General features: G+C 39.4%; 1 protein-coding gene across 1 annotated transcript in view; it reads left to right on the forward strand.

The window, feature by feature from the left end:
* The window catches only part of LOC122974803, a 100,194-nt gene extending 84,397 nt beyond the window's left edge, over positions 1-15,797 (forward strand). Inside the window, exon 7 of the mRNA XM_044342764.1 lies at positions 15,042-15,797. Coding sequence (XP_044198699.1) covers positions 15,042-15,328 — 287 coding nt within the window. The 3' untranslated portion in view covers positions 15,329-15,797. The remainder of the gene's footprint in view (positions 1-15,041) is intronic.
* The last annotated feature ends 1,261 nt before the right edge of the window (positions 15,798-17,058 follow it).

Consider the following 17,058-nt stretch of genomic DNA (forward strand, 5'->3'; position numbering starts at 1 on the left):
GGCCCCGGTCCTCCTTTTGTCATAGAAAATGTAATATATGACAATGAATGCTAAAATATGATTCCTCATTTACAGAATCCATCACCGTTGTGGAGAATTCAGGGCACAATTCAGATCTGAGATTAGGAAAATATATTCCATTTGAATGCATATCATCGCGCTGGGAACGACATGGATGCAGAGAACGTGGTGTGCGAGAGAAATCTATGAAACAACAGTTTTGAGAAAGTTTTCCCAAAGCAGCACAACTTCAGTTGAATTAAATGTTTTTTTTTTTCCTGATGACATTGAAGTGATCTACCCCTTCCTTTATGATTAATTATCATAAAGATCGGATTAGCATCATAAAGATTGACATGATTCATTTCAGCAATTTAAAGGAGAAAAAAAAGCAAAAAAAGATTATTAATTAGTGGTGTTAATTACTGCAAGTAAATGTTTCAGCACATACATCGCTGAAGGTGCAGTAAAGCTGCATAAAATGTGACAAGCTGTAAGAAAATAGAAGAGTTTAATAACTGTTGTAACATTATCAGCCCTTATTATGTTATATTATATTATTATTATTATTGGATCATCTGTTAACATTATGGTATGCCTCACATGGAGATATAATAGCACATAATGTAATACTGTGCTGTTATGTTATCTGAGAATTGATTGCCTGGACAGACTTTATTGCATTTTCAAGCCATGTAAAGACACAATTTATTACCTTTCACAAAGTTATTACATCATCTATCAACAAAGTAATGGAACACGGGAGGGCTGTGTGTTTGTGTGTGTGTGTGTGTGTGTGTGTGTGCATTTGTAAGTCTGACAGAGAGTCAGTGAAACTAAATTCAAAAGTACAAATTACAGACTCAAAAAACTACGAGTTACAAATTTGACATGAAGGCATTAGCAGGCAGAGAACAAATTTCTTTGCCAAGTTATAAACATGATTCGTTTAGGATTTATACTTCATCCAACAACAAGTTGATTGTCAGTGGATTCCAAAACAACTCCTAGGGTTTAATTTAGGCAACTGAAACTACATGGTTAAGGAAAGTTCACCTTCATGGTAAGAGACCAGATGGGGACCCAAGTTACTTAGAGTATTAAGGTTATGCAGGAAATCAGAAAACGCATTTACTTGTAACTGGTTAGCATAAATCTGCATCTTTCCTTTACAATGTGTGAATGTGTCAGAATTGATCAAATCATTGACTGTTAAGCAGTGGAAACTAACTTATTTAGATTTATAGAGGCTTCTTTGTCTCAGTTTCAGTCTGACCTCAGATGGAATTATTTTCCTTCGAAGGATGCACATATTCAGTCATTACATTCAATAATCTTTCCTTTTCTGCTGTCACTCATACTTTCCTTCTCTCAAGTGTTTGTCATGCACATGCGTACATGTCAAAAGCTGATACGAAACCTGCTTACATGTGTATATATGTATACATGGTCACATTTTTCAATCTAAAAGATCTGTAAAAAACAAAGTTAATCAAATAGTTAAGTTGACATTCATGCTTGCTTATTATTTGTCATCTCCAGACTTGGAAGTCAACAGCAGCTATTTCCATTCAAATGAGGTAAAAGTGCTACGTGGGAGTTCAAATGCTGCAAATTGAGTGGGCTGATGTCAGTCATCCTTTAGTGAGCAGGGCCAATCAGGGCCGAGTCCACCTCTAATGTTCATCTTTAAATGGAAACGAAAAATGGGCCTTACTTTGAAAACGCATTTAAAATCATTAAAAACATGAATTCAGAAATAAGTGAAGCCTTATTCCCAGTGAGCCACTTTAGAATATAGTGTTCAGTGTGCTCATGCCAAAGCAACCCTCTCTCATTATCAGAGAGTAGAGGACATAGAGTAGAAAGCGGGAGGGGGTGGGACTGCATGCATGCCGTCTGAAAGCGCCACTCCATATAGCCACGGCCGACTTCGACAGGTACCGGCGGATAATTGGACGGTGTGCCGACTACAACCACAGAGCTGCCGTCTCCTACAGCTCATTACTATCACTCAGACGTTCCCCTTAAAAACCTCCACAGTGTGGTGGGAATTTACTGAGATACTCAAGTTGTGTACTGAGAAGCTTAGTCTCTGTTAGGCCAGGGTCATTCATGACGCTCAAAGCTATGTGTTTTCTGGTAAACTTCATTGGGCCCAGCCGAAATGATAAGATGTGTCCTCACGAGGAATCTTCTTGTATTGGTTTGGGTTGCCATGGTTGTCTCCAAGAGCAAGATAGCCCTGAGACGGCGAGGTTAGGGGATTGGAAGATTCACTCTGAGCTTTAAGCATTCTGTATGTTCAGTTCAACAGTACACTCTGCTTTCTGGGCTCTCTTGTAACACAACAGAGACTTGACCAGAGAGTTTCATTTTTTATACACCACACGGACATACATGACTCTATGTATTTGGTGAACTGACAACTGAAATCTCTTGAAATGCTGACGTTAAAGGACCTGTCACTCTGCGAGCTGTTGACGGGTTGTTTGGACAGGTAAATGATTGCGCTCAGCATGTGGCAAGCATGAGGTTCATCACAGAGGTTCAAATTCATGCTAATACTCACAGATGGTAACACATATGGCATATCAAATAACTGTATATAAACTGGAGATGGCAGGATTTTTCTGCCCTGTTGCACAAAGTGTTCGTTATACAGAAGATAACAGGCTTGTTCATCAGCTTCAGTAAGCCATCAATACTTCACCAAGTGTCAGATTTCTGTCCCAGATATTTTCAGCCTGAGCTTTGTTTGACACTCCATACTTACTGGAGTTTAAAACACCCCACAAACCCAAGCATTGTACCTTCTGGCTGACATTTTTGCTTTGTCATTAGGTAACTCTTTTGGTTATTTTTGTCTTTATAACATAAAAGTAGAAGAAGACCATAAAGATTGGGTGACATTGAAAAGGGTTTCAGGTCAGATGCAGAGGCTGACAAACTGACCTACCAGGATGCAACACATTTACCCATTCAAACCGGATATAACCATCCAGCAAAACACACTTGCTTAAGTACACCTGTGAAAAGAATTAGTACTAACCAGAAAGTCCAGTTTTTAGATTTATCAGATGCCAAGACACTGCAAGGTAGGATTATACAACAGTAGCAGCAATACCTGTGAGGTAAACTTTGCTTTATGCTACCTGGCACAGGTGCTTGCACACAGATGATTGGCCAACACATTGGACTGCAGTCGTAATGCAGCTAAATGTGAGCTCAGCTCTAATCGAAATGAATGAGGAGCCTGTATTTTTGGATGTAATGCTTTTCTCGAGCCAAACATGGCCTTACAGCAAATACTGCTCAATAATGGAGGACAGTGCGTTGAGTGATGATACTTGTGTTGAGACTGATTTCAACCCAGCTGATGTATATTAGCTTAAGTCACATAAATGAGCATCAGTGTATGTCAGCCGATAAGTAAGAAGAAATTCTACTAGTGAAACGTCAAAGGTATGTTAGCAGTAATTTCTCCATTACACAGATTGTCCACCAGAGAGCACAGACACGTTTTTTCTCAACTATGAGAATTGTTTCGCTTAGTACATATCTTGGTCAAACTTCTTCAAAAATTAATTGAAGTAATGTTATGTGTTTATGTAAATAAGAATATCAGCTGATATTTATACTGAATTTCTGTACCTCTCAAATATTTATATCAGTATTGCCCTAAAAACAATTCAGTATCGGTCAGGCTATAGTTTGAAAATATGTTCCTTCAAAGACCAAAAATCCTTATTCTAAAACACTCTATTTACTATTCTTTACTAAGTATTTATTTGTTTTATTTTCCCTTACTCCTCTACAGTTAAAAAAACTGACAGTTTGTCTGTGTGGCCGCCATGGCTTAAGGACAAGACTTGTTGGAAGAGATAAAGTTTATCAATGTTATTGCAGCTTATGCTGCTGCCTATAGCAGTCAATATAAGTGATAATTACTTACAGCCCCTAGAATCATGTCACACTACTGAGCCATGCAATTCTGATGACTGATTTGATTTCTGTACACAACACTGAGACTGGGAGGCACCATTAAGCTCTCAGACAGACAGCAAGCCTGGGATCAGAGAACAGTCCTACACATTTATAAGACGACTTTGTCAGAACTGTTTGGCTGGGATTATTTACTCTGGAGAAGCCAAACTGAAAGGGAGAGTTGCCATCTACTGTCAATGGAAAGTAGCTGAAGCCTGCTAAGAAAGTCCCTAGATGACATCACATGCAATTCCACATCCATGACATCATAACATAACTATTTACATATATATTTTTTTAATCAAAGTTTAAAAAAGTGAATCCAAACTTAACTTGACTGACCATAACTGGCTCTTATCATTAATATACCAAAAAAGTGTTTAAGTTGATAACAACTAACAACATCGAGGTGAGCAGTCAAACAGTGTGGTGGAGGAATTACAGACTGCAATCTGATTGACCATCCTATATATAACTCCTACAAAGCAGAGCTAACAATGCTAAATTAGCTTCTATTCCAGCTCTTGTGATAACCAGGCAGCTAGTTACATATCAATCTACATTTCAAAAAAAGTTTCTCTATTTTGGAAGATAAAGTTATTGTCAGGTGGTCAGCACTTAATATTTAATAAACCAGATGTATTCTGTGAAATGACATCTTCTGATAGCTTCAAGAGAGAAAACAACTTCAGCAGTGTTTGGTATGAGTTTCACTCACATGCAGAAAATAATGTCAGAACAGATGTTATATTTTTCAAATGGTGCATATATCACTGAGGCAATTCTCTTTAAATTCAAACCAAAATTGAGCAAAAGCAATAGAGACACTTGTTTGCCAAGTTGTTCTTTTTTTAGTTGCAATGGCTTTTCTTTTGCTTTGAATAGTAGTGTGTCCTTGTTTACATGACTCTAATACCTTCATGTGCACACTCACACACATCCCTTGTCTCATTACAAATACAGAGAGTGCGATGCTGAGCAGATGCTCCTAAGTATGTATCCGATCTTACACCTTTGAATAAGCCTGCTGAAGAAAACCAACACCTTGGGAAGCAACTGCAAATTGTGCCCTGAGTGCTTTCATGAAGTGGATGTTAAAAGAACATTTATGTTTTTTCAAGGCTTTTAGTCTTCTCTTCTGTCCTCAGATCACAGTTTTTCATAATCTTACCCCAATCTGCCTGCTGCAGGGGCGGCTCTACTGGGGTGGCATGGGGTAGCAGCTGCCACCCTTAAAAAATGCCTTGCCACACCAGCTGCCATCCCAGTTTTTGACATATAATTCAAAAATATCTATGTGAAAAGTTGTAGCTGGTCGGAAATTTACAAAAGCGAAACTCTGATGTCCAAGTGCAAGTGAATGCAGCAAGAGATGATGCTCCCCATAGACTCCTAGGTTCTACCAGAGCTATGTATGCTGCCGCTAGCTGTCCCTGCAGCGGGCAGCAGCTCTGTTTTCTCACCGGCCCAGCAGCTTTCTGTACAGCTTCTCCCAGTCCCGGTTCCTGCTAAATGTGTGTGTAGGGTTGCCAACTTCCACTAGTAGAAATACAGAATACAGATGTATAGTGTTGGGGTTGTTTTGTTGAAGTGTGTTTTGTTTAGTAATAGAAACTTGTGTTTGATTGTGTGGAGGATGGATTAAACCTGTCTAAACCCAAATACCCATGCTTATGAGTGCCTGCAGCTACCAACATCTCTGAAACTGCTCATTCTGCAGACAAACATGTACAAGTTTCAGATCAGTCATGCAAGTGCAACATAGAAAAGTTTTTAAAAAATGTTTAAAAGTTTAAAAAGCACTAAAATCACTCACTCCAAGCCACAAACAAAAAGCCACATTTGTCAGCCATGCAGTGACAGTTCATTCAAAGTTTACCTGAGAGTTTTCACTTTCACCACATTTTCTAGTTTAAACTCAGAGAAAAGGACTTTTGCTGTTTAATCAGCATTACTGGATAAACACTGGATATCTTGGATCATTGGCAACACCTATGTGGCTTCACATAGAGTATAAGTGACACAATTGGTGTTACATAGGAGCCAATTTAAACCCTTAAAGACAGCTCGCATTGACATAATGACTGATCACTTTGAATCTTGTTTCAGAAATCTGTTGGAAAACATTGAGGGGCTGCAAGAGGTTGAAACGGACAGCAAGTGAAAAACAACACATTCACTCAAATTTTCCACAACATTCAGTGTTAAGTTGTACACCGTTATTAATCATGACTATTAAAGGAAAAACGTTGTCACCCTGAATCTTGTAGGAGACACTTGTAAAACTGAAGAGGAGGGGTGACATCACTAGTTTTTTTTCTACCAAAGAGGAAACCAACTATGTTATGTCTATCAACTATGTCTCCATGTCACCCTCTTGCCATACAGTGTCATACAGCTTCTCTCAAGAGTTGTTAAATATCACATCAACATTATCTATAGCTTAGAACTAAGATGGTGACCAGTGTTTTAAAATATCCTGAAACAAATTGAACTGTGGTGAAAATATGTGATATTATACCTGGGTTGTTGTAAACTTGTTTGCTCTGTTACCTTCTATCTCAAACTGCTGAGAGGAAAATATAGAGTCTTAAGTTTTTTGTAAATCCATCACTGTGTTTGTGTGTATAGTAAACTTCTTAGTAACTGGCACAAACTGATGATTTACTAAATGTAGGTGCACCATTAAAACATCTTAGCCACTAAAAACCTTAGTGATGTGTAAACTGGTTGCTAGGAAACGTCTGTAGTGCTGTCTACAAAGCAATAAAGATCCTCTCCAGACATGTTTTAAGACATAATGCTCTGCTTGGAATAAATACTTGAGTCTGATATAGGTTTTCAACAAAAAATCCATTCTCTGTGCACCTGAAGCTTCAAGTTTTCACATCATACTTATGTAAGTTGCATAATGGACCACGACTGGCTTCCAAACTAGTTGTGACGCCACTCCTAGGTACACATCTTAAACTGAGATTTGAAGATGAATGATGAATGTGAAAACAGCCTTCCAGTGTCAAAAGCTGCACAAAAAGCTGCATTTTTGAGAGGAGGAGGACAGCAAGCATCTTAACTGACAGTCACACCTGACAGTTACTAACAACTAATCTCTATGTTAGAACTAGTATGTGGGATGCAACCTGTTTTAATTTAGTGTTATAAAATCTAAACTTTAACTTGCGCAAAAGTTGGAACTCATGAGGAGCTGGTCCATCCAGCTCCTGGTGTATTTTGGCTTTGTTGTTACTCATATTGCTTAGTAAAGGAGCTCAGCAGCACGGCTGAAGTAGCACACAGACCCTTTATGGTTGAATTCATTCCTCCCTGTAGGCAGAGAAGCTTACAGATAGTGCCCATCAGCAGAATTTTGTTTGGGAAAATGGCAGTCAGGATGGGAAAACCTCCTCTGTTGCAATTTAGACTGATAAGAGGTGTGCATTTTCACATACAGTGCTGTCTGAATATGATGATTCTCAGTAGTCAGGTGAGCTGTCTGAGGAAGATAGACTGCTCATTAGTGTTTCCTCACTCCATGTTTTGTAATTAGCTGTCTGCACCTTGAGCTTGATGGTGTAATTGGTTCCTATGCCTTAGACTCATTAAAGTTGGCTATTTGAGAGCTTGATTTGCACTGTGTCCTTCACTGTGACTGAAAAGGAAATATTCGAGCTATCGGGAGCAAACCAATTCTTCACTGATGTGTTCAGGCAGTCAGGCTAAGAGGAAGAAAGCTGAAAAGCTTACTGGGTCAGCCTTCTCTAACAGTCAGATCCAGCACTGACTGGTCACAGGGCATTGTGTGGCTTTCATCTATTACTGACAACTGTGACATTTTACATCAATGCAGTATATCACTTATTTTTGGATTTGGATTTCACCACAGCCTGTCCACAGATTACATCTGCTGTACCAGATAAAGTCTGGTGCTTCCAAAACAAACTGGACTGAACAGATTTTTAAAGAGAGACAGTCTTCTGGTGTTAAAAACCAGATAATAACTAGTATGAAATGCACAATACCTCCTGTACATGTCTAGATTAAATGGTGCCACATGTCACAACTTCAACATGAACGTCCAAATGAAACCACATTCTACAGATGCTGTGTTGCTTCCTATCTCTTTCCTATGATGATGTGATATTTCCACTGGCCTTTCACTTGTTCCACCATCTGCCATCACCAGAGATTCTAAAAAGCTTTGGCTCTGTTTTCTCTGGAAAAACGGTGTCCTCTTCCTGTTTTGTGTTGTAAAGCAAGTCAGCAGATTTCCCTCCAAATCGCTCATTAAAATAATTTCTCTTACTTCAGTTTGAAGTTGCATAGACACTGAGTTTCACCATTCATTTGGTGGGGGCTGTAGGGGGGCAGAACAACAAGCTGTAAACACATTAACATATGATCACCTTGTAAAGTTGATATGGCAGCAAGCAACATTCGCATTCATTTGGAGATGTGTTTCTGGCTACCTGGTAAATATAAGTCCAATATTCACCCCCTTTTTTAGCTCTGTTTTGGTCTCCACCAACCTAAGGGAAATATCTGGCTGTACAGATGCTAAATGTGCACTATATTCACTAGCTAGTTGCTAACTTTGTCTGTCTGTTGTTTGCTTTGGTAGATTTATCAGAGCTTTCTTTGTCTTCAGTTCACTGATGAAATTCATCAAGTTAATTTATTTACCACTTTTATTTCTCCACTTTCTCATTCTCTAATATTTGCGATATTATCCACAGGCCAAAACGCAGTGCTAATTGAATAATTAGAACATGAATCTGTTCGGCAACTATAACAGATTGGTAAACATCTCAAGCGGCACCTGGAACATCTGGCTTGTACATCAACAAATCAACATCTCCCAGAGCCTTGAGACTGGAGCTCAGTGGGTTCTGCAGTCTGAAGGCTTGCTGTTACTCATTTCTGGCATGTCACTGTACTCACAAGCCAATGTGAATGTGCACTTCTCTTTTTTTTTCCTCTTTCCCACAAGTGTAGCTGATGTTTAGCCAGCGTGGATAGGGAGCTACAGAGGTAAGGATGTGATGTAGAGTTTATTCATCACTGCCTCCACTGCTCCATTCTCTCCATCAGAAATTCAGTTTTTCTCTCAGATTGCAAGAATGGCAGCTGATGTAAGACCACAATATCACACTTAGATACAGTGACATTTGAATAAACACAAAAGGCCTAGTGGAGCAGATATGGCATAGTACAGACTAGTTTTAATTTTACATTCATTTTTTAGAAGCAGCATCGTAAAATTGAAGCTTGAGAGCAGAAGTAAAAACCCTGGTCAAAGTACGTAACGTGTATATATAGAAATACAATGACTTATTTTATTATTCATAGATGATCGTGGCATTCATGATCATGAAAGGTCAGCAGGCTATAAAACTAGATTACCTAAATAGCTGTAAGCTAATATGGTTGGCTTGAACTTGAAAGGTCTGCTGCATTAAGTAGCAGGACCTGATAATATTAGCTTTCTTCACACTTGAGTCATAACTTTTCTCAAGGTTTAGTCTAGGGTTTGGCAGATCAATACCTAAAGTATCAATACTAATGTTAGGATTATTGATATGCTCTCTCTCTCTCACTGTCCTGTGTTGTACCCATTGTTATTTCCATCAAAGAATTGAGAGAAACTGCCTCTCCAAACATTGTTCTTTTGCAATTAAAAGTGTGATGTTACAGTAGATCACATTCTGTACACTAAGGGTACTTTCACACGTGTAGTTCAGTTAATTTGGTTCAGAGCAAAGGGGAAAAATACATTATTGCCTTTTTGTTCTGTTTCAGCTCTTGTTCACACTGGCTTTTAACAAATGAACCACAAGGAGTAAACGTGAAGTGATACAGGCTGACAGGTAACTCACTGATTGGACAGTTTGGGTGACTGGTCTGGTCTTGGTCCAGTTGTTTGACCCGCACCAAACTCTGATTGACAGCTTTCCCACTAATAGGGAAAAAGCACCAGCTGATTTTAACTGAACCAAACAGGTTAGGTGTGAAAACACCCATAAACACACTTTTCAGTATTCTTTGCTTCTCTGCTGCTGTTGACCCCACCTGAATAGCTCAGACACACATAGTTGCATTTGTGAGTGAAGGAGAGAGGAGCATCACTTGTATCTGACTGAGTGAGTAATCAACAGAATAATAAAAAGAAATGCTTCATGTTAGCAAATCATTTGGTGGGGATGAAAATGTATTCAAGAGTACATCAAGTAAATTGTGACACACAGCTCTCTCCCTACATCATAGTACATCAGCCTCAGAAGAATAAGTGATTAAATAAAGTAATCAGATTTTGTGGTTAACACCTACTCCTAGATTCATAAGATATTTAAACCAGCATTGATTTTTTTTTGTCCATTAGCAACATTAACATATTATGAAGTTGACACATTCAGCAAAAACAGCAACATTCATTTGGAGTTGTGTTTTTGATCACCTGGTGAATGTAAATCCAATATTCACTCTCCTTTTAGCTGTTTTGGGCTCCACCGACTCCTGAGAGAAATATCTGGCTTAAGCTTAAGCTAGCACATAGCCTTTATGTTAACCAGCTAGTTGCTAACTTTGTCTGTCTGCTGTTTGGTGCTGGGCAGGTAGTGTACTGTGGGTTTGTCAGAGCTTTTTCAATGAAAACCATTGCATCTTGCTGCTGGAAAGTTGCAGACCGTACATCCAAAACAATGAGCTTAAAGACACTAAAATGTGTCATATAGCTGAGGGGAACTTTTTTTCATTGTTAATTAATATAATTTCTGGCGTCAACTAGAAAAACAAATGAATCTACAGCTCCACCCACTGAGGTTCAACTCAACCACTGACTTCATTTCTGCCTTTGAGAAATGTTTGCAGACCTAAATCTAACATGTTTTCCCAGCTCTCTCTCCCTTCCTCTCTGTTTCCATTCCTCCCTCTCTCCCCTCATATCTCCAGCTGTCGCCTGGTAGAATGTAAATGAGCTTCTCAGCGCAGAGCCTATGATGGTGTCAGCCCTCTCCTTAGTCTCTGGTCTCATTAGAAGCCTAGTGTAGCTGACATTTACCCAGCCACTGTGTTGACTAGCTCTTCATGCAGGGCACATGGGTCAAAACAATACATGGTGAAACTTCAACAATCCCAATTGCCTTTGGAAGGAAGGCCGCTGGAGCCAGCGAAATGACTGGATGTTGACTAAAAATCACTAAAATGCCATCATAAAGCTTTGAAATGTAAAAAAAAAAATCCATAAACATTCCTTTCTAAATTACCCATGTGGTCTAATTTGAAGTTACGACAAGTAAGAAATTTGAAGCATCACCATTTGTGATGTTTTGTGTCCTTGCAGTATTGTGTACTGTCAGTGTCTGTACGTTGTCAGTGTTTCTGCACTGATGGCCAGCATGACAAATTCCGGGCAGCTGGTCTAATTAAGATTCTGAATTAACAGCAAATACGCCACATTTTTCTTTTCTTTTACGTGCATGAAAGCATAAAAAAAGCAGAGATCTTCAAGGTCATTTTACTCAATAACCTGTATAATTTTGCACTGTTTTACTCTTTTTACACTCATTTCTTTACTCAATCTTCTGATTGATAATGTCAGTACACTGTACACTATCATCTTAAAGAGATAACTCAAATTTGCTTTGTTTTAGGTGAACAACAGCCGTCTCCTGAGCCCTGCAGTAAGCTGGTGAACAGCTCTATGAGTTTGAAATTAATAGGATGGCCATAGCTATTTCCTGACTCTTCCTCCTCTTGGGACCCCACAGCTCTGTTTTTCTGCGGTCCTCTCATCCTGTTACTAATGCCTGACTCTGTGTAACCCTTATCTCCATGCTCACTACATGGCCTGATAGGGCTCTGTGTGTAAGCAATTAAAACGGCTTATTTGCCAGATAAGTGGGGGAGAGTGGTCAGATTGAAAGCCACAGGCTGCCAGTATCAGGTCTTTAGGTTACAGCCCCGGGTTAAATAGCCCAGGGGAGCAGAGTGAGCCAAACGAGGCATGCAGCTCTGTGTGAGTCTCTGCAGGGATGAAACTCCGCCAGAGGGAAACACACACAAGACACTGTGTGTTTTCCACATAACCAACATGTACCGAAATGAATATTTAAGCATCATCATAAATAAAGATGGGTATATATATATAGAGAGGATGCCATTCTGTGTTCAAAGACTACTCTGTATGTATGTGGAAGTAGATAGGTGAGCACAGTTAGAATTGAAAGAAATATTCACAATTTATGTCCATGTCTAATGAAGGAACCACATTCTTTGTGAAGCAGTTCATATCTGTACATCAAAGCCTGTTTCCAGCTCTGATTTTCAACGGCTGACAGGTGCAACACAATCACAAACATACTTTATTCAGGGACTAAAATACACAGGAACACTCGCTTTGTCTACATCGCAATAAAAATAATCAGTACAGAGAGGTTAACTTAGCACTCTGATAGCCATATTGTAGGTCTCAGTTCTGTGTTATAGCTATTTTTTTTTTACTTAGTGCACTATTTACTTTACAGCATTTTATTTGGTGTCTAAATTATCCATGTATAATGTATGCAGTGTGTAGCACCCTAAAAACTCCCACACAGAGCAAAATATGTAGCTCAAAAGCAGGGAAGTGTAAACTGAGTATAGCGTTAGTTCAGGCAGACCACTGACGGTGCACTTGCATCAGCTGATTGGCATCCGCTGCCTCATTCATGCTTCACAATCACAGACTCATTCATGAGCCGCTTGGCTACCAGCTGACCAGCTGTAAGGTCCAACCAAGATCCACCTGTGGAGTGCAGTGCCGCCATTATAAGATGACACTCACAGTAACTCTGCAGATACACTCATGCCAACGTTGTTTGTGTTCCTTCCATCACCTCAACATCCTCCATGTCCACTATGCAATACACCTGTCATCGATGGAGCAAAATGATGATGGTTTATGGTTTCGCCGGTCCGGTCTGGTGTACGAGCTTAAACTGGTTTGATTTTATGCAAACCCACTGAACTGGCATTTGTCATTATGAGACGATCTGGCAAATTAAAAAGTAGCTTACATCAGCAACCTGTGCCAATGGAGCTAAATCCAACTTGTATTGTATTAGTAATAAGCAATATGACAACATGATTAAGATAATATTATGTTTGTTTAGTGCCGAGCCGGCAACAAGGAGATCAAATTTCAGTAGACCAATCAAAGGTCGGTGGGGGGGAGGACGATGCGCACGGCACACGGTGTGTTGTTTACTAGAAAGTTCATGTGTTTTTTGGGGTGACAAGACGAGACATGGCAGAGATAGTGTCAAAGAAAACAAAAACTGCGCCAATATGGCAAAATTTTGGATTCGAAGCCAATGACAGAGGTGACCCGAAAAATATAGTTGAGGCAATGTGTAAATATTGCATGAAAAAAGTCATGGCAAAAGGTGGTAATACATCTAACTTGCAATCCCACCTACAAAAATATCATATCTCCATTGCTGCACAGATGGGCCCCACCGCAAAACAGGGACAGTCTTCTGGGCCTGCTTAAACACAAGTATCCATAGAAGGAGTATTTACCATGGGCTTGAAATACAAATGAGACGGTGCTAAATGGAAGGAGTGCACTGAAGCAGTCACCACATTTATTGCTAAAGAAATGGTGTCTTTCAATACAGTGGAAAAACCGTCTTTTAAATCACTACTCAAGACACTTGACCGTCAGTATGATCCAGCAGGTCAAAAGTGTTTTTCTGAAGTTGCGATTCCTGAGATATACAATAGACGGATAAATGAGGTTCAAGTTTTGATTTCGTTGGGCCATCACTTTGTGCTGATGACGGACATGTGGCCAAATATTGATATGACACCATATATTTCCCTGACAGTTCATTTCATCAACAAAGAATGGAAGATGGTATCAAAGTGCCTCCAAACAAGCTTCTTCCCTGAGAACCGCATGACAGAAAACTTGGCTGAGGTGCTTGAAGGGACCTTGCACAACTGGCAACTGGATCAGATCAAACTGTCAGTGATAACACCTGACAACACAGCCAATATTGTAGCTGCGATTAGGACATTGGACTGGCAATTGCTAAATTGCTTCGGCCATAATCTCAATCTAGCTGTGACCAATGCACTCTCATGCAAAAGGCAACGCACAGAACGAGCCTTGGGGGTCTGCCACAGCATTAAAAAAAAGAGCCCTGAGAAAAGCACAGCAAGAGCTTGGTCTACTGGAGCGGTCTCTAATTACGATAGGCTATCACATTCATGTAACCATCAATAAATGCACACATCATGTGATGGCCTTGATTCTTGTACATATGTCTTGTGATGTCTATTTATTTATTGTGTAAGCTGAGAGAGCCAGGGCATATGCATTCCATTACATGTTGATATACGTGCATAATGAGTGCATAATAAACTTGATTGAACCCACAATTACTATCGATGTTTAGCCTATTCCAATTAGACCCAAACTAAGGCCTACGCCTACTACTAATTTATTATTATCATCCAACAGGATTGTGCAGCTCAGTGGGGCCACAAAACAAAAAATGAGCGAATTCTCGAGCAGAGCATCACAATCCGGCGTGTTCAAAATGCTGACCAACGCCCACATCCCTCTCACTTGGCAAGATGTTGATGTCTTGGACTCCATCAACAAAGCCCTAGAGCCAGTCAGAGAATTTACTGACATTCTATCAGCGGAGAACTATGTCACCACGTCATTTCTTCTCCCAATGCTCCAGCTTATCAAGAATGAGATTTTGGCTGAGGCAGACAAGGACACAGCCATCACCAAGGATTTGAAAGCTGGCATCTTGATGCAACTAGAGTCGAAATATGACACGACTCATTCAAAGAGTTGATGTGCATGGCCACATTGAATGATCCACGGTATTGTGGGATCCATTTTTCTGAAGCAGATTTGGATTGCATTAAGCTCGAAGTCAAGGACTAGGTGGTGACTCTGGCAAGGGAAATGCACCACATTAGAGGAGGAGGAGGGGCAGGAGGGGGATTAACCAGCCCATCCACCAACCCCTAAAAGAAACTTCTTTTCTTCTTCTCAGTTCCAAACCATTCCCAAACCACCAAGGCGAAAGTTGCCACAGAGACAGTAATCTACAAACAAGAGGCAGTGATTGATGGAGAAGCCGACCCTTTAGAGTGGTGGAGAATCAACAACTCTTGCTTTCCATTGTGGTCAAACGTAGCATGCAAGTACTTATGCATTTGCACAACAAGCATTTCATCAGAGAGAACGTTTAGCACAGCGGGCCATGTTGCTACGCCTCAAAGGTCTCTTCTGAAGCCAGCAAAAGTGGACATGCTGGTGTATCTGGCCAAGAATTTGTAGACAATTAACGCCCTGACAAAATCTAGACTAAACCTATGCCATGCAGGCTTTAAATGGCATTATTTTGTATCTTTGCATAGTTTGCAGTGTTATTTGTTTTATATTTGTTATGCATAACAGTTTTTCTACTTGAACATAATGTGTTGGCCTAAAGCATTTCTCATGTTGTACCTCGCTGCAGACAGACAGTTAGTTTTGACTGATCTTTCAATGTCGATGTTTACAGATCATTTACATTTTCCATTCTGATTGCTTAGGTTTGAGTAGGTTACCAATTTATGGCGATGTAAATTGTTGTTTGAAGTTTCTTTGTTACTGAGAACTATTTTATATTTTTACTCTTTACTAACAGTTTCTCAAGATGCACTAGACCGATTTATTTTATTTATTATTTTGTGTTTAAATTTTAGTAGAAGAAAAGTTAAGGTAAATGGTTGTTGTGAGAAATAAAAACACAATGTTTCACTTAGTTGTCGTGCCACTACACTCTCATTCATGGGCTCTCAGTATGTTTCACTCGGGGGAGGCAGAGTCATGTGCAACACCTAATGGTTAAATTCGGCATTACCGGATCGGTCCAGTATTTGGATTAATATCAAACCAGTTTGAAAATTTCTACATCGGCTGTCTGGCGATATTCTATTTTTTTCCTCCAAAATAAAACAAAAAGACCAAAACTAACAAATGGATGTATTTGACTAACCAGTATTATCTGTGTAGCCAAAGCCAGGTGTAGCTTATTTCGCTGTGACATAGAGCTCCATTGTTGTCCAGAATCTACTAAAAACACATCAGTGAACAACACTGTTGCACTATATGTGTCAAATTCCTTCATTATGATGAACATATGCTGTAGTTTATTTGTGGTAAATCCCTCATACACTGTCCTGCTACTGTAAATATTATTCAAACTACTGTTTGAGTAACATTTGCTAAAAACTACAGTGTCCAGCTGTTTATGTAGCCTTTTTAAAATATATATATATATGTATAGATATTAGTGACCTGTTTTGGATTAAGTCTGCAGCAGACCAGGCAGGGAAGTTAGAGAGTATTGAGAGACAGACTAATCTAATTTTAGAATTTTTCATTATACTAGCTAAGTACGCTAGCTAACATTGTCTGAAATCACTCCCTTGTTCACTCCTTCCCTACTCCCTATGTAATAGAGACTGAATACTTTACTCAGCAGTGAGCATTAGCTACATTAGCTGTAAGTTAGCTAGCGATGGAGCGTGTCTGTGGCATGTCGTAGGTTCAGCTTCAGACTGAACTCAGAACTCACAAAAGACTTCTTTCTGTTATTTCCCTCCTATCTGTATGTTTATGAAGCACATTCCTACATTTTTTGCTCAAGTTAAAACATTTTCAACTCGCATGGACACATATTCATAGAAAAGTAGTGTAGGTTATGTACCATGGACACTATATAGTGGATAAATTTACACACAGAATTTGGACACTAAAATAAAATGGTGGGCAGTAAATATAGTGTACTGTATAGTAAAGAGGGAGTGATTTTGAACAAAGCCTATGAAGAAGAAGGTAGCATAACCATGCAAACGGTTAACATCATTGTCTTCTCTAAATGAGCCTGTGGCTAGTTAGCAACAATTTGTTTCGGTTGAGGTGACTCTTCTTCTTTGCAATGTCTGTTATGTTCTACCCTTGGCTAGTCTTTTCCATTATCCTACTCTATTCTTTCAGTATACCTACTGTCTAATTTGCAG

This window comes from Thunnus albacares, chromosome 23 (genome assembly GCF_914725855.1).
Source record: "Thunnus albacares chromosome 23, fThuAlb1.1, whole genome shotgun sequence".
In the NCBI taxonomy this organism is placed as follows: domain Eukaryota; kingdom Metazoa; phylum Chordata; class Actinopteri; order Scombriformes; family Scombridae; genus Thunnus; species Thunnus albacares.